This window comes from Meles meles, chromosome 20 (genome assembly GCF_922984935.1).
Source record: "Meles meles chromosome 20, mMelMel3.1 paternal haplotype, whole genome shotgun sequence".
Taxonomy (NCBI): Eukaryota; Metazoa; Chordata; class Mammalia; order Carnivora; family Mustelidae; genus Meles; species Meles meles.
The window spans coordinates 26,615,469-26,637,038 of NC_060085.1; the positions used below are offsets into that span (position 1 = coordinate 26,615,469).

At 37.9% G+C, this 21,570-nt stretch overlaps 1 protein-coding gene and 1 pseudogene across 33 annotated transcripts in view; both read left to right on the forward strand.

Moving 5' to 3' along the window:
- The window catches only part of LOC123932319 (sarcolemma associated protein), a 149,790-nt gene that overhangs the window by 59,945 nt on the left and 68,275 nt on the right, over positions 1-21,570 (forward strand). For 21 of the 33 annotated variants that reach the window (XM_045990211.1, XM_045990209.1, XM_045990230.1 and 18 more), the window contains exons 2-3: positions 2,602-2,749; positions 19,622-19,694. In XM_045990211.1, coding sequence (XP_045846167.1) covers positions 2,602-2,749; positions 19,622-19,694 — 221 coding nt within the window. Of the gene's footprint in view, positions 1-2,601; positions 2,756-19,621; positions 19,695-21,570 lie in introns of all 33 variants that reach the window. The other 12 variants (XM_045990207.1, XM_045990210.1, XM_045990208.1 and 9 more) reach the window with 1 other exon arrangement.
- LOC123932747 lies at positions 3,192-7,735 on the forward strand (annotated as a pseudogene).

A 21,570-nucleotide genomic window follows, 5' to 3' on the forward strand; every position in this document is an offset into this window, starting at 1 on the left:
ATTTTATTTATTTATTTGTCAAAGAGAAAGAGAGAGCACACAAGCTGGCGGATTGGCAGAGGGAGAAACAGGCTCCCCACTGACCAGGGAGCCCAATGCCAAACTTGATCCCAGGACTCTGGGATCATGACCTGAGCCAAAGGCAGAGGCTTAACCCACTGAGCCACCCAGGCATCCCTATTCTTATTTATATTCTATTATTTTTAAAGTTTAAAATCAAAATGCTAGCCACAGACTACGAAATGACTTTGTAACTCACTAATGGATTAGATAGAATGTGAAGTTGGAAAAACACTGTAAATCTAGTATAACCCCTTTATTTGGCTTGTCAAGGCATATAGTACTTCAAATGACCAAGCCAGAATCCAGATATTGCCACATTTCCCATGAATATGTTCATTAAGAAATAAAAACCAAATTCCCCTATATAGTTTAACAGTAGGTTCCAGGATAGGAAAAAATTGTGAGAGATAGTGTTTCTGCTTGAGTGTATTTATTACCTGTGCTTCTCCTTCTTGGTGTGAAGTGGTAAGACCTGTAAATTTCAAATGGACTTGTAAAATATCAACACAATTTTCATCATTAATGGTCTGCAATTATACAAACTGCTAGCCAAAGTAACACTTGGTTTCTTCTGAATTACAAACAGAGAATAAGTCATTTATGGACAGCGTGGTGGCCTTTAAATTGTCATCTAGGAATTAATGAAAAGAAATGCCATTTTCATATTTTCTTCAAGATGTATATTCTTTTGCTCTGTTTCATTTTGGAAAAGAGTTTGTGGGAGGAGTGAAGGATAAATGAAACATAAAGGTCAGTGTGAAGTAATCGGGGAATAATGGCCCTTTCAATTCTATTATATGAATCCTTGCTCTTGGCTCTGTGACCTTTGGCAGATATCTGCCTGTGCCTCATTTTCCTCATTTACAAATGGAAATAATCTCTGTATCATAGCTTTAATGTTAAGATTAATTGAGGGTCTGGTGGTGTAACATATATTTTAATAAATATTAGCTTTCTTCTTCACGTTCTTCCTTAGGAAGGAAATCAGTGAAAATCTGTTGTTAGAATAAGTAGGGCTGGAGAGTGTAGAAAAATGCAGAAAGAAAGGTACATCACTTTTTATTGGTTGTTCTCTTCCTAGTAAGCCTGTTGTGCATGATCCCAACTGTTCCTGACTTCTTTTAGAATAGGTAGGTGATATATAAGTAGGTTTTCTATGTCTCTTTCTACCCCTTCTCTTTTTAAAGAGGGAAGTTACCCAAGTGTCAAAAGGCAGGTTTAGGAGGCCAGGAAACAGTAGCTTCATAGCTGATTCCAGTATTTTAGTTCCTAGTGTCTCCAATCTGCTTTATTACAAAGCATTTGATGAAGATAGGTCATTCCTGATAACAAGTATATTAGTTAGCTGATAGCTATTAATTATAGGTGTTACCTAAGACCAGTTGTCCTTGCCTGTGGAATAAAACACTTCCTTTGTTATCCTAGGAACAAGATTACAAAGAATGAGATGGAAAGGTAGAATTAGAATTTTGTCTAGCTGGGTTTTCTTTAAAATAACAGCTTTATTGAGATATAATGCACATACTATAAAATTCACCCTTAATTCACCCTTGGGGCGCCTGGGTGGCTCAGCCTGTTAAGTGTCTGCCTTTGGCTCAGGTCATGATCCCTGGGTTCTGGGATCCAGCCCGGGATTGGGCTTCTTGCTCAGCCGGCAGTCTGCTTCTCTCTCTGCCCCTCCCTCTGCTTGTGTGCTTGCGTGTGCTCTCTTTCTCTCTGTCAAATAAATAAAAATCTTTTTTTTTTAAATTCCCTTTTTAAAATGTACAATTCATTGGTTTTTAGTATATTCACAAAGCTATGTAACCATCACTATTCTTTAGTTTTTAGAACATTGTAGTCACCCACAAAAGAAACCTTGTACCCATTAACAATCATTTTCCACCATCACTCTCCATCACCAGTCTCCCCTTTACCCTTCTTTCACTGGTATCTCAACCCCTTGCAACCACAAATGTGCTTTTTGTCTCTATGGGTTTGCTTATTCTGGATATTTCATGTAAATGAAATTATATAATACATGGTCTTTTGCAACTATTTTATTTTTAAAGTTCATCCATGTTGTAGCATGAATCAGTAAGTACTTCATTACTTTATATTGCTAAATAATGTAATATAATACAAATACACTGCATTTTGTTTACCTGTTCATCTGTTGATGGACATTCATTTCAGGTTGTTTTCATTTTTGGGCTATTATGAATAATGCTGCTATGAAGTTCATATACAAGTTTTTGTGAGCACATAGGTTTTCAGTTCTCTTGCATATATACCTCAGAGCAGAATTCCTAGGTCATATGCTAACTTTTTGTTTAACATTTTGAGGACTTTAACTGTTTTCTAAAGTGATTGCACCATTTTGTCTAGCTGGATTTTAAATCACTTGGTGTCCGGGTTCTAATTTCCTGTATATTAAAGGAGAGCCTTAGCTAGAACAAGTGGTTTGAATTGATAGGGGGAAGAAATCCACCTGTAGCAGTTTGCAAAGTAGGTTTGGAATGATTAGTATTAATCTTTGTTCCTTTTTTTTTTTTGCAGTTTTATCTCCAAGACACTAAAAGTAGTAACGGTACCTTTATAAATAGCCAGAGATTGAGTCGAGGCTCTGAAGAAAGTCCACCATGTGAAATTCTTTCTGGTGACATTATCCAGTTTGGGGTAGATGTAACGGAGAACACACGGAAAGGTACGGGTATGGATCGATTTTTCCTATTATTTGTCTTTTTAAGTTAAAAAAATTCTGTTTAATGTTATAAAACATTTCATGTTTGTAAAAGTATTTAAACACAGCATTATACGCAGTGAAAAACTAAAAATCTCTTACTTTCCCTATTGGTTTTCTGAAGTTTTAAATTCTGAAATGTTAATAAGTGAATTTATAGTTTTCATCACGGTATGAAAATATAGGATATTCCTGTGCTAGTTTGGGAAGCAGTTGGCTGCAGTGACAGCATACCCAACCAACAGGACCTTAAACTTAAGGATATTTATTGTTAACAAGAATGTAGGAGGGTAGGTCCAAGTTTGTTTACTTGATTCAGTGGTGTTACCAGGAATCCAGGTCTTACTGTCCTTAACATGTTGGTTTCTTATGCTTTTGCTTATTGTAGGTTTTTGCTTGTTGTCTCATGGTTAAAGAGGGATGGCTACAGCCCAAAGCCCTAAACCCCAAGCAAAAACTGCAAGGCGGGGACAAAGTGTCTTCTTGTATGGCTCTTTTTTTATGTTGAAAACAGTCTTTTGTAGAATTCTTTCAGCAGATTTACACTCCTCTTTTCCCAGTGGCCACATACATACCTATCTATGGCTACAAAAAAGCCTAGGAAGTTACTTGCGGGGCAGAAGGGATCAGGATATCCATGATTGTCATATGTCAATTATGATTTATCTCTTCCAGTTGTGTGTACATTGTCCCAAACAAAATCAGACTCTGTAGGCAGTTAATAGTACCCATAAAGATACAAGATTTCACATCTCAGTTTTTGAAATTAGAAGTTCTTTAGCTAAATAAGTGTGGATTGTCAATTTTACAATTCTGAAGCTTCCTGGCTTTACCTGCTTCACTGTCTACTTTATGGCCATGAAATTATATGGCTGGATCATAAAACTAAATCAATATGAACCGAAAGTATGCAATTTTGCTGTCTTGTGGACAATGGAATCAGTTGACAGGTTTCTCCTTTTGCTTCTCTGAACATACTTTGATCTGGTGATGCCCTAAGTCATCAGTATGTGACATTTTGCACAGTGGACATGGAGGTGAGGGTGGGTGGGCGGTGCTGCTGCTACCGTGTGTGTGTATGTGCATGTATGTTTATATACTTTTCACTGGGTATTGCAACTGCAATATATTTTTACCAGGTTTTGATGGCCTTCTCAGGGAGTTAGATTTTGGTATTTGAATTCAGGTAGTGTCATATTCTTAGTGATTTCCATTTACAGTTGTAAAATAGAAAGTTTGTATCTTGATGCAAAATGCTGAGTACTCCTTACAAAGAGAGCTCACCTTATGTATGACCATATTAAGAGCAGCATGTTGGACACTGTAGCATTTGTTGCATCACACCATCTCTGATACCAAATCGTTCAGCAAACACTTACTGAGTCCCAGCTGTGAATAACCCACAGAGAAGACAGAGAATTTGATTACATATATTCTCCAAGGAATGTCTTTGGCTTGCATTTCCCAAAGAGAATTAATAGGTGTTAATTAATAAAAGAATAAGGTTGTTAGATACACTTAGAAAATGCTTAGTTAACCAAACGTAAACAGGACCTCTCAGAGTCTTTAATATGCTAACATATACGCACATCTCCAGGGAGGTGACTGTTCTAGAACACAGCTCTTTCCAAACTCCTTCCCACTCTTTCTCATCAGCTGTGAGAGACACTCCTTAGAACATGCTGTAGGAAGCTAAGAGGACAATCCTGAAATTCAGGGTTATTATTAGTGCACTATTATTTTAGAAACGTTAGATTCTTACAGGCTTCTTTGAACATTTAACTATCTTTTATGCCAACTTTAAGGAAATTAATTAAAGAAAAATTTCTTCATCATTTAAAATGTTGTTTCTTTTGGTATTTATTGTCTTCAAAAAGTTGATGTATGCCTGGGCTCTTGGGATACAGTTCTATCACTAGCTGAGGACTACCTGTTTAAGCGTATACCAGGGGAAAAGTTAGACTTTGTCCTTTGCTAAACAGTACTGTGATAAGCTTTATATCACTTAGAAAATCCTCCTGAAATTATATAGCACTATAGGTTAACCACTGGTTTAAAGAAGAAATCAAAAGGGAAATATTAAACTATATGGAAAGGACTTTTTTTTTAAAGATTTTATTTATATTTGACAAACAGAGATCACAGGTACACAGGCAGGCAGAGAGAGAGAGAGTGAGAGAGAGAGGGAGAAGCAGGCTCCCTGCTGAGCGGAGAGCCCGATGCGGGCCTCGATCCCAGGACCCTGAGATAATGACCTGAGTCAAAGGCAGAGGCTTTAACCCACTGAGCCACCCAGGCGCCCCTTGAAAGGACTTTTATACCAAAATACTTTACTCAAATAAAATTTACAATCTTAAATTCCTTCTGTACTAAAGAAAAAGGACAATGAAGGAACTTGGCATTTGGAGATATTAGAAAAAGAACAAGAAAAAGAAAAGCAGAAATTAATGAAATAAGCAAAAAACTATAGAAGGGATGAACAAGCCAAATGCCGGTTCTTTGAAAATCATCCAACCAACCAGCAAACACTAAACAGGTAATTCACAACCCTTGAATCCCTTATTAGGTTAAAAAAATACTAGCAAAAATATACAAGATAAGGAATGAGAAAGGAGACATAAATACAGATACAGGATATACTAAAAGAATTTTGAGAAACTAGTACATGCCAATCTATGACAAAGAAAAAAGCTATATTAAATTGTTGTCCTAGCAAAATTATCCCAAGATGTAAAAACTTGAGTAAATTGTTTTCCTTAAAAGAGACTAAGAAGTTATTAAAGATTGACCGGAAACAGGGGCATTCATAGCTGAATATGATCATATTTTTAAAAGCAGATAAATCCTGTTATTTAAATAATTCAAACATGTATAAAGATGGAAAGCTGTCAAAATCTACTTTAGAGAAGCCAGCCCCATATCATTAATGTCAAATTCTGATAAAGATACAGTTCAAAAACAGAAAACTAGCACTATTTTCATTTGTGACAGTAGATGAACAATTCTGATTAAGGTATTAGTACATTAACTTCAGAAATAATGCTAGAATAAACAAAGTAGGTTTTATTATAGGAATGCAAAAATGATTCAATATTGGGGATATATACTAACGTCATCCACAACCTAAAAATGTTACATGAAAAACACGTTACTTTATAACCAGTAAGTATTGAAAAAGCATTTGATTTCTCTCTTCTCATCTAGCATGGCAGTCAGTCTCCCTCCTCTCCAGCTCCCTTGTACCTCTAGCCCTGGCTTCCCTTTTCCATCAGGCCAGCCTGAGCGCTTCCCCTGTTCTTGAGGTTGGCCCTATAGCTTCTGGCCCCTGCCCCTGCGCTTTCTCTGTTCTTGGGGCTTAAGTCCTCACCCTCACCCTTCCCCGCCCCCATGAAGAGGAGTACAAGGTACTCCTGCTGGGCACCAGCCTGACTGGATATATCCTGTCAGGTATAATGTCAATACATGGAAAGAAGGTTCTTCGCATGGATAGAAATTCGTACTGTGGAGGAGAAATTCATCTATAATACCTATGAAAGATTTATATAAGAGATTTAAAATACCAGGAATACCACTACCATCAACGGGGAGAAGAGACTGGAATGTTGACTTAATTCCCAAGTTCTTTATGGTCAATGGTCAGCTGGTTAAGATGCTGCTTTATACAGAGGTCAGTTGCTCTCTGGTTTTCAAAGTGACTGAAGGGAACTTTGTCTGTAAGGGAGGAAATATCTACAAGGTTACTTCCATTGAAACAGAAACCCTGGCATCTAGCTTAGTGGAACTGAAAAAGTCACTTCAGAAAATTCCTAGTGTGTGTTGCCAGCTTTGATGAAAAAGATCTCAGAAATTTAGAAGGCATTGATCCTAAGGAGACTGCAGTTTGGGAGGTGTATAAGAAATTTGACTTGGGATAAGATCATAGATTTTACTGGCCATACCCTGGCATTTTATAGAACCGATGACTATTTGGGGTGGCTGGAGGGCTCAGTTGGTTAAGCATCTGCCTTTGGCATAGGTCATGATCCCGGGCTCCTGGGATCCAGCCTCTTGTTGGGCATCCTGCTGAGCAGGGAGTCTCCTTCTCTTCCTTCTGACCCTCTACCCTGCTCATGCTCTTGCTTGCTCTTTTTCAAAATGAATAAATAAAAAATCTTAAAAAAAAATGAATTTTGATGAACTATGTTGTGAAACCATTAAGAGGATTAAACTTTACAACAAGTCTCTGGCAAGATACGGCAAAAGCCCATACCTTTATCCTCTCCATGGTCTTGGAGAATTTAGCCTGGAATCTGCAGGGCTAAGTGCTATTTATGGTGGTACCTACATGCTCAATAAACGAACTGAAGAATCATTGTGCAAAATGGAAGAGTGATTGGTGTGAAACCATACCAAGAGTGATTGGTCTGAAATTACAGGAGAAGTTCCTTGCTGTAAGCAGCTCATTTGTGATCCCAAATGTGTCAAAGACAAGGTAGAAAAAGTGAGCCAGATGATTAGAGTTATCCAAATCCTCAACCACCCCATCAGGAACACCAGTAGTGCCAGCTCCTGCCAGATCATCATTCTCCAGAACTAACAGGTGGAAGTCAGATATCTATGTCTGTATGATCTCCTCCGTATACAGTGTGGCAGGACAAGGGAAGTATATCAGCATAGTTAGTACAACTGTGGAGACCAGTAAACCAGAGAAAGAAATCAGACCAGTTTTGCAGCTTTTGGAACTTACTGAAGAGAAATTTCTTAGTATTAGTGACCTCCTTGTGCCAGAAGGCTTGGGAACAGAAAGCCAGATCTTTATTTCCTGCATATACAATGCCACAACTCACTTTAGAACAACTTTTGATGACGTTAAAGTCATCTGTAATATGATCGAATCAGAGTTTGACTTTGAGGAAATGAACATAAGAAAAATGACATCTATGGGGAAGACTAACAATAGTACAAATTATTATCTAATTGGGACAAACTTAACTTTTGGCAAATGATGTATACTGTATAAAATCAATGTTGTTGATCCTAGGGTCTTGGAAGGCAGCTATGCTCACCACTATACCACCAACTCGATCCTAGGGTCTTGGGATCAAGTCCCACATTGGGCTCCCTGCTCAGCGGGGAGTTTGCTCCATCTCCCCCTGCCCCTCCCCCAGTTTGTGGTCTTTCTGGCTTACTTTCTCTCTCAAATAAATAAGTGGTATTTTAATAAAAGGGGGGCACCTGGGTGGCTCAGTCAGTTAAGCATCTTCCTTCAGTTCAGGTCATGATACCAGGGTCCTGGGATCAAGTCCCTCTGCCCCTCCACTGGCTTGTGTTCCCTCTTGCTTACTCTCTCTCAAATAAATAAATAAATAATATTTTTGAAATCAATATTATAAGACTTGCTTTTATAATCAAAGCTGAGATTGCCAAGCACTGTACCACTAAATATTCCTTCCCTTTTTAATATTATGTATTAATTTGTTTTCATGGAGTGGCTGTTCAGAATTGGCAGGTTACCATATTCTGTTCAGTTTAACCAGTACTGGCTTTTTTTTTTTCCCCCAGTGAAGGACCAGTTGTAAAAAAAACATTGTGACACTGATACAGAGCATTTGTATTTGTATCTTTTAGTCACTGTAGCCTTTGCAGTTGTGTGCTTCTGCTGCTCAAGAGCTGGATCAGTACAGTTTTTCGTGCTTTCTGTCCTCTTGACATTAAAGAAATTAGGAATTGAATATTCCACAATTTGGGGCACAATCCCTCAATTTTCCCTGCACCTTTACATTTTGTGTCCTGTCAAGTATTATGGTGCCCATATAAAACAGCCACAAGTTGGGGTTACGTGGGCCTGAAATTCTAACCCAACTCCAGGCTATGAGACTCATTTTGGAGGAAACCTGTGTACAGTGTTTTAGCCTCATAAAATTGATGAGAGCAAAGGGAAAGAAATCTGTCATAAACTAGGTAAATGTAGAAGCTTCTTTTGTATTCTAGATGTGGATTCTTCAATGGACCAAGCTATATTGCAGTATTGATTTGACAAAGCCTCCACTTTAATGATGTCTGCCTCAAAATGGCTCCAGAATATTTCTGTACTGCAAAATAAAACCGTACTCTGGAAACAAACAAACGAATGAAAGAAAGAAAGAGAAAGGAAAGAAAAGAAAAAGAGAGAGGAAAAGAAAAGGCATTTGATGAAGTTTAGGAGTTTCCTAATAAAAATTCTAAATAAATAGAATGAATAGAAAAAACTAAATAAAACAAGAATTCTAATTAGAATAAAAAGGGGCACCTGGGTGGCTCACTTTGGTATCTGATTCTTGATTTTGGCTCAGGTCATGACCTCATGAGATCAAGCACTGTGTCGGGCTCCACGCTGGGCATGGACCCTTAAGATTCTCTTGGGGTGCTTGGGTGGCTCAGTCGGTTAAGTGTTTGCCTTTGGCTCAGGTCATGATTCCAGGGTCCTGGGACTGAGTTCCACTTCAGGCTCCTTGCTCAGCAGGGAGCCTGCTTTTCCCTCTGCCTGCTGCTCCTCCTGCTTGTGTCCCCTCTCTCTCTGACAAATATATGCAATCTTTTAAAAAAAAAAAAAAAGATTCTCTCTCTCTCCCATCCCCCCCCACCTGCACTCTCTCTCTAAATATATAAATAAATAAGTAAAAATAAAAATAGAATAAAAGCACAAATACTATACAGGTATAAAAGTGTATGAACTAAATTTACAATGTATCAGTGTGGACAAATCTCAAAACATTATCTCAAGTAAATTACAGATGGATGTGTGTGGTACAATACTATTTACATAAAGCATGAATTAATGCAAAACAGTACTACATAGTGCTTTTGAATACATTTATAGTAAGGATATAAAATTAGACACTAGAAATGACAAAAATAGTTGGAGGATGTATAAAAGGATTTTTTTTTTGCATCACTGTGTGTGGAACAAAAAACAAAGGAAGCATAATTTTTAAAATTGCCCATTGTGTAGCTATTAAAAAGAATAAATTAGATTTATGTCAATTGCAGGGATTTCTATAAGATATACTGTTGAGGAAAGAATTACTATTAATAATTTCATTACTTTAAAAAGTCACACCAATCTCTATAAATATACAGATACATGTATATGTTTGTATTTGATTATATGACCATGGGGAAAAAAGCATGGAAGGGTGCATCCTAGGTCATTATTGTGAATCATCCTGGAGTGGGGTAGAGGAGAAGAATAAAGAAGAGACAGCCAAATTAAAAAGGGTGGGGGTTAGTAAGACAGTTGTTAAAAACCTTCCACCATCTGTGTCATTTATATATTTATATGAAATTATGTATAAAAGGAAATTTCAAAAAAGAATATATAATATATAAAAATGGCTTTTTGTATGTGTGTATAAAATTGTGATTTTGTTAAAAAGGTGATAGACACATGATGTCATCGAGCATATCCATTCATATTAGTGACTCTTCTATTCTAACCTCTCCAAAACAAGCTGATTTTGATGTTTGGCTTTTTACATGGTGTGACCCCAGTGAGAAAACTCACTGTACAAATAACCTGCCCTATAGATGTAAAATATCATGGTAAACAAACAGGATGATCTTCTAACAGATTTTTCTTTTTAAGGAAATATGGAAGACAGAAAGCCAACCTATCAGATCTTTCCGGAATGGGGGCTTTAGGAACCTAATGCTATCTACTCCTCTGTTCCCCAATCCACAAACTCATGCCACAGGGCATGAGTTTCCTGGGTCACATAATATTATAGTAATCCTCTGCTGCAAAGCTTGGGACCAATTAGTTCTATAAACTTGACATATAACTCCAGTCACTTGATGTATAACTCCAGTCACTTCATCACTGAAGTCCACTTCACCAGTATCTGTTCCTTGGTAAGCTGCTGTGAACAAGGGGCCTATTACGAGCAGTCAGTGCTATCTTCCTCAGTAACTGCCGTTAGTTACTTTTGTTTCCCACAATAGATCTTGTGTTTTCTGGTCTTCAAGCCCTTGCACATGCTTTTTCCTTTGGCTAGAAACTTTTCTAGGCTGGAAAAGGTGCCTTTCCATACCCCTGTTGCACACGGCACTCCCCCTTACGTGTTTGCCTCCCTATCAGCTATTGCAAGAGCAGCCAGAGTGCATGTCTTCATTGTAGAATCTCCACACTCAAACTGGCACACACTGGTTGAATAAATTTCAAAATGTCATGAATCTTCTTCCACGATGTTACAGTTCTTTCTACCACCTTATCTCAACTAAGATTTTGACATCCTTCCTCCTAATCCAGAAGCTTCATATGACCATTGGAAACTGGTAACCTTCTTATTTTCTACCGCTGTTTTATTTTACTGTGACTCAGTTACCTCTCCTTAATCTATCTAAACTTTAATTTGCTCATCTAATAGAATGGAACTCATGATACTACTACCTACTTCAAGGTTTATGGTATGATGTTCAGTGTTTACATTGCAGCATGATGTTCTGTGTGAACCTGGATAGAGTGTATATGGAGTTCCCATCTCGAGGCCAGATACTTCTATTATTACTAAAACCTTTGCCAATCATTTGTATCATCTTTTCTTGCCTGTAAGTTCACCCCCTCTTTCACAGTAGCTTCAGCCCCAAGCTCCTTTACCTGTCCTTTGGAACTTATCATTGGCCATTTCGAAGGTACTCTCACTAACTGCTAGACCACCCCTTGACTTTTGGCTTTGCTGTCCTTGCTCATTCCTAGCTTTTGGTAACTTTAACCAGAAGCTTTACATTCTTCCACTTTCTAGCTGCTAGGGAAAATCACAAAGCTGATTCAGCACAGGCTGTGCCAAATTTGCTGGGGTGACTAAGAAAATCTTTCTGATAGCATGGCAGTCTACTTTTGTTCTTTTAAAAAGTGGGTTCTTGACCCAGAAATTACCTGCACCACAATTATCTGCAGAACTTTTGAAACTTCAGATGTCTGGATCCCACTCTTCATTCCTAAAAAGGAGATTTGCAAGTTGTGGGAACTGAGTATACCTATTTTTTAAAAGCCTTGGTTGTTCTTCTGGAAATTAGGCTTAAAAACCCTATTCAATTAAGTTCCTGGCAGCACCTGTTTTATATGCTTTCCCCTGTCCTCAAGCCCCTTAAAATTACTCTGTACAAAGCTTAATTTCCCCTTCAAACTAGAGCATTCTCTTGATTTATCAGTTTCTTTTTATTGTTCCATCATTTTCCCATACACTAGCTCAGAATCCTTGTATTGTTTCTGAATCTTCTCTCTTTACCTCTAGTCATTCGGGTCATATCTTTCCTTTCCCTGCTCCTGCTTGTTTCTCCTGTTGTCAGCCTAGAGCATCACACTAGCTCTCTACTTGTGGCCACTATACACTCCCAACACACTGCCTTCAGAATATTCTTCTTACAGCTTGGTTATTCTCCTGCTTTAGAAGGCTGTACCATACTGCAAAATAAATTCTGAAATGCTTAATTGTACACTTGAGGCCCTCAAAAATGTGGGCTCAATTCAAACTTTTGATTTTGTTTCCCACTCCTTTCCTTTATAAATGTTAAGCTGTTAAACTAGATTAGAGGTAAGGTGGCATATAGAAAAGATTGTTTTGAATCCTAGCACTGCCACTTTCCAAACATATGATCCCAAGCAAGTTACTTTCGCTTCTTTGACCTTGTCATAAGCAGTTAGTTAACATGTATAGTGTAATTAGCATGGGCCTGGCACCTAGAGGCCCTGAAATATATTCTTTACCTGCTTTCTCCAGTCTTCCTCCAGCTGCCCTCCTAAGCTGGGCACTCTCTTACACTCTTATCTTTCTGTTTCTTTGCTAATGCCATTCTCTCAGCCTTTCCTTTCTTTTCCAGCTTTTGAACCATATTCTTTTTTTTTTTTTTTTTTACCCTTTTTATAAATCTTTCCCCTGCCCTTGTCCATTCCAAATTCCCATAGTGTTTTGTACCTTTTGTAGCATTTGTGAAAAATTTTCTCCTTTCTTGTTATGTTAGATATTTCTTGTTCTCTCTACAAAATTAACCAAAACCTCCTCAAGGACAGGGATCTAGTCATAATCATCTTCTTTTCTTCATCTTTACCAGCATATTGCTTTGTAGCCAGCAAGTTCTCAGTGAGTACTTAAGCAAACAGCTAAAACCAAAGAACCACTACTCCTTGTGCATAAATCGAAAAATAAGCTAACAAGCAGTATTGCTCCATTATATGCTAGAGAAATAAAGTAGCAAATGAATTCACATACCCAGAGAAAGGATTCCTCCCACCAAATAAATAGCTAGAAACAGGATTCCTGGAAGAAACAGCTAGGAAATAGGAAATGTACAGGTTGAGCCTAGAAGATTTTGTCATTTATATATAAAGCAATGAAGCTATCTAAGACTGCTAGGGTTCTGTCAGAAAACTCAAGAATTAACATGAAGTTCTAATTGATCGAAGATGGGACAGTTTGAGGATCAATATAAATAACATCAGTGAATTGAAATATATCAACTTGTGTTCAAATTTATGAACTTAAGTGATACTAAAAGGAAAGCAAAATGAATTGATCAGCCTTAGAAGAACCTAGAATCTAGAGAAACCATTCTGAAAACATGTAAGTAAAGGGAAAGAATAAATCGTTGATGCTACCTTTCCTGGAGGGAATTATTCCTGACATAAACAAGTAGTTGAGGAGGGAAAGCTTTTTATTACTGAACTCCAGCTCATAAATGAAGACAATGATAGAATATCAATACAGAAACATTTTTTTAGAATTAAAATATTAGTCTATTCAGCTAACTTTTCCTGCTTCTTTTCTGAATTTAAAAAAAGATAAGGTCTTTGTGGAGCGCCTGGATGGCTCAGTCCATTAAGTGTTCCTCTCTTGATTTCAGCTCAGATCTAGATCTCAAGGGTCCTGAGTGCAAGCCCCACATGGGGCTCCAGGCTCAGTGAGGAGTCTACTTAAAAAAAAATCAGGGCAGTTGGGTAGATGAGTCGGTTAAGCATCTGTGTTTGGTTCAGGTCATGATCTCAAGGTCCTTGGATCGAGCCCTAGGCGGGCTTCCTGCTCAGTGGAGAGTTATGCTTGTCCCACTGCTTCTCCCTCAGCCTCTTGCCTTGCTCACGTTCTTGTTCTCACTCACTCATAAATAAATGAGTTCTTTAAAGTAAAATCTTTCAATCAAAAACTTTATGAAACAAAAAATTCAGGGATGAAAGTTTGGTAACTCTTTTATCTTAGATTGCAGTCAAAAGGCAAGCAAATAATTCCCCAGTTTGGAAATTTTACCACCTTTTATTTAGGTCTTGTTTTTTTTGATGTTTCTTATGCTTTTATGACCTCATTCATTGTACCTATTACTGCCAGTCATTCAAGGGATCCTTCAGACTACTCAGATTAGTGTTGACCTTCCTGACCTTCCCACTCAATGCAAGAACAGAGCTGGAACCCAGACTACAACATATCCCAGAAGTTTCAGTCTCCCAATCCAGGGCCTTAAATAGCTTTTAAGCTAATCACAGTTAACATGGGTCTCTTAAGTAAGGTTTATGTGAAGAGGCAATATAAAAAGCTAACTTCAGGGACGCCTGGGTGGCTCAGTTTGTTAAGCGGCTGCCTTTGGCCCAGGTCATGATCCCAGCGTTCTGGGATCGAGTCCCACATCCAACTCCTTGCTTGGCAGGGAGCCTGCTTCTCTCTCTGTCTCTGCCTGCCACTCTGTCTGCATGTGCTTTCTCTTTCTCTCTCTCTGACAAATAAATAAATAAAATCTTTAAAAAAAAAAAAAAAGCTAACTTCAGGGGCACCTGGTTGGCTCAGAGGGTTAAGCCTCTGCCTTCGGCTCAAGTCATGATCTCAGGGTCCTGGGATTGAGCCTCTGCATCAGGCTCTCTCCTCAGCAGGGAGCCTGCCCCACCCACTGCATGCCTCTCTTCCTACTTGTGATCTTTGTCAAATAAATCTTTAAAAAAAAAAGGCAAACGAACCACTAAAAAAAAAAAACCTGACTTCATACCATAGAGTACATATATTAACTCAAAAGCAAAATAAATAACCTGTATAAGAGAATAGAGGGGAAAACCCACAAATGACAGCTTGGATAGTCTTCATTTTGATTTTTAATAAAGTCTCATAACTACAAGTAATTACAGATTTTTCTCCATAAATACCTTGGGTTTTGGTTTTTTTTTTATTCAGACACACCTGTTTTTCATATTCAAACATTTCTGAAATTTGCATATAGCTTACAGTGCATGTGTACAGGTTTCCTTGCTGTCAGAAAGTATATCATTCCTATGAAACCTTTTTTTTTCACCTCAAGTAGTGCAGTGGCTCAAATTCACAACCATGAGATTGAGACCTGAGCTGAAATCAAGAATCTGATGCTTAACTGACTGAACCACCCAGGTGTCCCCTATGCAGCCTTTTAAAATTGGTATAAAGTGAAGAAACAATTACCATTAATTTATATGGAGAATTTTTTTAGAGTTCCCAGACCCAAAAAGTCACCTCTCTTAGGCTCTTCTGATACCTAAGGACATACCTTGCTAATGGATACACAAAATAAATCAAGATAAAGCACAGATGCTCACAGACACAGTTCAAAGCTGTGGTGGCTGGATGCTCTGATGCTGAGTGCAGTTTGTGGGGGAGGAACTTGGCAGAGCCACTCTTAATGTCTTTGTAACAGCTCGCTGCAAACCCACACTGAATGCTATTTGTGCTTTTCACCTTTTTTCGTAATAAGCAAAAATCCTCTTTGGATTTCTTTTGGTTAGAAAAACAGGTACTAATGTAGGTCTTTCATAAAAGTGAAGTAATGTAACATAAACTTTTAAAAAGCAAAGTGGGAGGCACCTGGGTAGCTCAGTTGGTTAAGCCTCTGACTCTTGATTTCAGCTTAGGTCATGATCTCAAGGTCTTGAAATTGAGCCCCATATCAGAAATAGATTTTTAATATTTTATTTATTTATTTGACAGAGAGAGAGGTCACAAGTAGGCAGAGAGGCAGGCAGAGAGAGAGAGAGAAACAGGCTCCTCACTGAGCAGAGAGCCCGATGCGGGTCTCGATCCCAGGACCCTGAGATCATGACCTGAGCTGAAGGCAGAGGCTTAAACCACTGAGCCACCCAGGCGCCCCTTGAGCCCCATATCCATGCTGGGTGTGGAGCCTGCTTAAGATTCTCTCTATTTCCCTCCTTTTCCTCCTCCCACCCACATGCTGTCGCTCTTAAAAAAAAAAAAAAAGGGGAAGCTACCTGTATTTAATGTGGCACTGACCATGCAGCCTTCTTACCCTGCCGGAGAGACTTTTAAGTTGTGTTTTATAATCAGTTTTGTCTTTGAGTCTTGGAAATATGGTAAATAATGTTTCTGGGTAAATTTTGAGAGCAAATTTGTTTACAAAAGTGATTCATAGAGTATTTGAGAGCAGTATTTTCCCAAGTATTTTTTCATAATATCATGTATGTCATGCATATAATACTGTATCAGTTCCTATGTAAGGAGAAGAAGCTCAATGGTTAAGTAAGTTTGGAAAATGCATCTTACTTTCAGAGTCTCATGATGGATACAAAGCTGATTAAGCGCTGAGAAAGACTGGTTTTAAAAAATCGAAACTCTTTCACTTTTTTTAAATTATTTTTTCAGCGTAACACTATTCATTGTTTTTGTACAACACCCAGTGCTCCATGTAATATGTGCCCTCGCTATTACCCACCACCTGGTTCCCCCAACCTCCCACCCCCGCCCCTTCAAGAGTCCATAGTCTCTTTCAGTCACTTTTTTTTTTTTTTAAGATTTTATTTATTTATTTGACAGAAAGAAATCACAAGCAGGCAGAGAGGCAAGCAGAGAGAGAAGGGAAGCAGGCTCCCCGCTGAGCAGAGAACCCAATGTGGGGCTTGATCCCAGGACCCTGAGATCATGACCTGAGCCGAAGGCAGAGGCTTAACCCACTGAGCCACCCAGGCGCCCCTCTTTCAGTCACTTTTAACCGAGTATTTTCCAAACTCTTCTGACCCCCAAATCCTTTTTTGTCAACACCTGCTAGCACGCCATTTTGGAAAATACTGCCATGTAAAATTGGTTAATCTGAGTATTAGGACAAAATATTTTTGTCAGATCGTTTTGAATACTTGCCCATTGCAAATTTAAAAAGACAACTAATAATTCCGTGCCTCTGTGTATCTAATTGTCACAAGAACCTTCTCAAAGCCAGGGTTGGCTAGCTTAGTCAGACGTGGTCTTTAACTGTCTTCAGTAGAACAGCAACCCTGTGCTGCCCTGTCAGTATTAAGTATTAGCCCTTGATTCATTTCACAGATTTGTACATCAGTCCAGTTGCTGGACTTTGAGGTGATATATCTGAACAATGGAAATTCTGATGTAATATATCACAGCTTGTCAGTTCTGGCAGTGCAGTTTTATTCCGTAACTCATTGCACCTACTTTTTTAGACTTTATTACCAATTTAAATATATTGGTCAAGTGTCAGTACTGCTGGATCTTCTTGTACTGTTGTTCTGTATTTATTATAGCCTGTCTACAGTAAACCTCTGGGGGAGTCATAGAGATGGGATAAATCTGTCCCTTCCCTGTGTTCTACCAGGGAAAGTTGGGAGTTAAGCAGTTCTTAGAAGTGTAGGTGAACCCTACTTTGTCCTGGGCAATGGAAGCTGTAAGATATTAACTAGATATATTTTTTTGCACATTCAGTAATCATTCATTAAAGGCCTAGTTTGTACCAGATAACTTTGCCAAGTGTGGGATTTAAAAAGTGAAAAGCACCAATCCTGTCCCTCTCACAGAGTTGACTGTATCTGGTGAGACAATGGTTGTATAAATAATAAATATTCATAGCGCAGTATGCTTACTATTATAAGAAGTAGATAATAGGAAGCTCTGGGGACCCCTCAGTCAGATAATGAGTTTGGTGAAGTAAGTAGAAAGTCTGAGCCTAGAGGATAGGTAGCATTTGGTCATGCAGGCAAGAGGATAAAGGACATCAGTGACAGAATAGCTCATAAAATGCACGGAGTTGTAGAATTTGGAAGTGCAGGTAGCGTGGTCTTGCATATGATATTTATGGTAGCAGGATGGAGGATGAGGCTTGAATGGAAGGAAGGAGCCCAGTGGTTGATGGCTGTAATTGCTATGTTAGGCAAAGTTTAGAAGACTGACCCATAGGTGGTTCTTGATCCGTGTTAGCAGTTTTCAAATAATAAGTTAACGAAAATTGAGTAAACTGCACTAAATTTCTTAAATTTACTGTATATTTCCAGATGACAGAATAATCATATTACTTTGTTTATAATATTTTTATGATTCATGGGCCTGATCACTTAGTAAGTTATTCTTACATAAATGCATTAGCTCTATTCTTTTTTAAAAAGATTTTGTTTATTTTTAATTTGAGAGAAAGAAAGAAAAGAGAGAGAGCACAAGAGTGGGGAGGGACAGAGGGAGAGGGAGAAGCAGACTCCTCATAGGACAGAGCCCAGCATGGGTGATTCCAGGGTCCTGAGATCATGACCTGAGCTGAAGTCAGATGCTTAACCGACTGAGCTACCCAGGTGCCCCAGCATTAGCTTTATTCTTAATCAGTTTTATTGAGATATAATTTCCTTGCAACACCAGTTTTATTTTTTATTTTTTTTAAGTTTGGTTTTGTTTTTTTTTTTTTTAATAATTTTTATTTATTGGACAGAGAGAGAGAGCACGCACGAGAGCCTGCACTAGCAGGCAGAATAATAGGCAGAGGGAAAAGGAGAAGCAGGCTCCCCACTGAGCAATGAGCCCGATGTGAGGCTTGATCCCAGTACCTTGGGAACATGACCTGAATCAAACGCAGACACTTAACTGACTGAGCCACCCAGGTGCCCTGCAGTACCAGTTTTATAAAACTCACTGAGTTTTGACAAATGTATATGGTCACATAACCACCAGTCTTCTAATCATGAGATGGTATATTTTCATCACCCTGCATTGATTAGATTTTGGTAAACTAAATAAATTAACTGTTTGAACCCTAACCCCGGAAGATGTAATCTTGGAAGAACAGAGAAATAAAAAGCCATCAACCTTAAACCAGCAAGAATTTTTTTTTCCCATGAAACCCAGTCACAAAGAGAAGCTCTGTATAAATGCTGCTTTGGGGGGTTTTGTCTCTTGAAATCTTCAGAAGGAAAAGGAGGAAGTAAGAAGCAACAGTAAGAAGTTGTCTATAAAGCGGTATAATGTTATGTAAAAATGTTTGAGCGTGGAGGAAGAAAAAGTACCAAGAGCACAAAACCACATTTTAAATACTGAACTGGAAATCTCAGGCTTGAGTTCTAGCAAACAGCTTTGACACTTAAAGAGTTCCAGAAGCAGTTTCACTTTTCTGAGGTCTTGGTTTTCTCACTCGTCAAATGGGGGACTTGAACAGTATATTCCAAGCTGTATGATACAGAACTAGGTTTTGTGAAGCGTGTTACAGGTTGAGGACAGGAGAATTAGGAATGAAGGCTAAAAGCTAAATTGGGGAATAGTTGGAGTTAAGTTTTGATGTCAGCAGATAGGGGAGAAAGTGCATTTTCTCTCCTCAATTGTATTTCTGTATATTCCACTGACCTTTTATTGACTGTTACAGCATTGGAGGTTAGGACACTTTTGAAAAACAATAATGTCTGTAATTTTGCCTTGCAACTGTGATTCAGTATGAAGAAGAATGACTTTCTCCAGGGAAATGAATATTGTCATTAAACCACCAGATTTCTTTCTCCAAGTTACTACATTTAGGAACAAAGTATTGTTTGGATATGAGAGGTATGAAGGTTTGTATTTTTAAACAATTATTTAATCCATCTTATTTGTTTGTTTTAACCAGTTACCCATGGGTGTATTGTTTCCACAATAAAACTTTTTCTACCAGATGGTATGGAAGCCCGACTCCGCTCAGAGTGAGTATAATTTAGTGCTATGACATTTTTGTATTAATTACTTGGTTAACAATATTCTAGGTGATGATATACTGTTAACACTTCAGGATTATTCTTATAATGGTAGAAAATTAATGCAGTACTTTTAGAATATAATATACTTTAATTTTCACATTAGCTACAATTCTATAAATAATAATATATAATGAGACACAGGTTATTATGTTTCCAAACTTAACTTTACAATTTATATTTTGATTGATAATTAGGTGTTTTTCAAAATATTTAGGGTATATAAATTATTGGTGAGTAATAACTGTACTCAGTGATGAGTGATAACTGTATTTTGATCTGCATTTAGTATAGGACTTCTTAAACTGTGATTCCCTCTGAAGTTAATGCCAGTGTCATGATCTTTTAGGACCTTGAGGATGCTGATATATTAGTACCTATTTTGGTGGGAGTTTTGGAGGGATTTTCCAAGGCTGTATTTTTTTTCCCCCTGAAGAAGTGGAAAGATCATTTAGAGGAGGAGAAACTTGAAAAGGAAGAATTACTCATAAAATGTAAATGTTAAAATCTAAATTTAAGTACATTTTAATCTTGTGCTTTTCACAGATTATCATTATGTAGTAATTATTAACTAAACTTAAGCATTTTTTATTTGGGGGGCAATAAGCTTGTTTCTATACCCAACATAATATTTTTTATCCTTCAAAAGCAAAGACAAAGATCTGAGGGTGGGAGGTTAAGATAAGCAATAATAAGTTTAAAGCAAAGTAGAATAGTGAGTAGAAAAGAAAGAACGAAAAAGAAAGCAGGGAGAAACCCTCCTATTGGTATGATTCTCTGTGCTTTTATTAGGATTATTATATATTTTGCTTCAGTTAGATGCTACCAATTTTTTTTTTAGATTTAAGCATATCTGAAGCAAAGTAAAAATTTTTAAACACCTAAATGTAAAACAATCTGTTTCCTATTCTATATTATAGTTTAATTATTAAAAAATACAGTTAACTTTGGGAACTCTAATGTGACTCAGGACTCAAGGGTTAAGTTTTTAAAAATAAGAGTAACTATTAATCAACTAGTGATGTGTGGTTTCTTAAGAATGTTGTTGTTTGTGTGTGATGAGATTTTCCCTTCATGGAGTTAAAAGATTTGAACAGTTATATAAAGGGTTATCTGTGATCTCGGGTTCCATCTAGGAGGACATGTGAATTTGTTTCAGTCTATGTTAGTGAATTGTGTCCCTCTCCTTCTTGTTTCCCCAGTGCTTTTCATCTTTGCCCATTTCTTTCTCATTATTTGGTTTTTCTTACGTGGTTAAATATTAGTATCATTTAAAATTTTGCTGCCAATTTCATAGTACATAGACTGGCTGCCTCTCTGGAGAAGATGAATTTTGAACAGGCAATTCTTTTTTTTTTTTTTTCTTTTTAAGATTTTTTTTTTTTTATTTCTTTATGTAACAGAGAGAGAGAGAGATCACAAGTAGGCAGAGAGGCAGGCAGAGAGAGAGGAGGAAGCAGGCTCCCTGCTGTGCAGAGAGCCCGATGTGGGGCTTGATCCCAGGACCCTGAGATCATGACCTGAGCTGAAGGCAGAGGCTTAACCCACTGAGCCACCCAGGCGCCCCTTGAACAGGCAATTCTTTAGAGCTAGTAGATCAGGATGGTCTTTAGAGGTGGATAGTCTCATTCAAAGCCCACCTCCACTGACTGTATGTCTTGATCAGGCCTCCCTTTTCTCATTTGAAAAATGAAGATAACAATAGTACCTACTGAGCAGCAATTTTATGAGGAGAATTAAGCAAGGTTATGCATTTAAAGACTTTTGTATAGTAGCTGGCATACATCAAGGACACAATGATCATTGACTGTTTCTGTTACTGTCA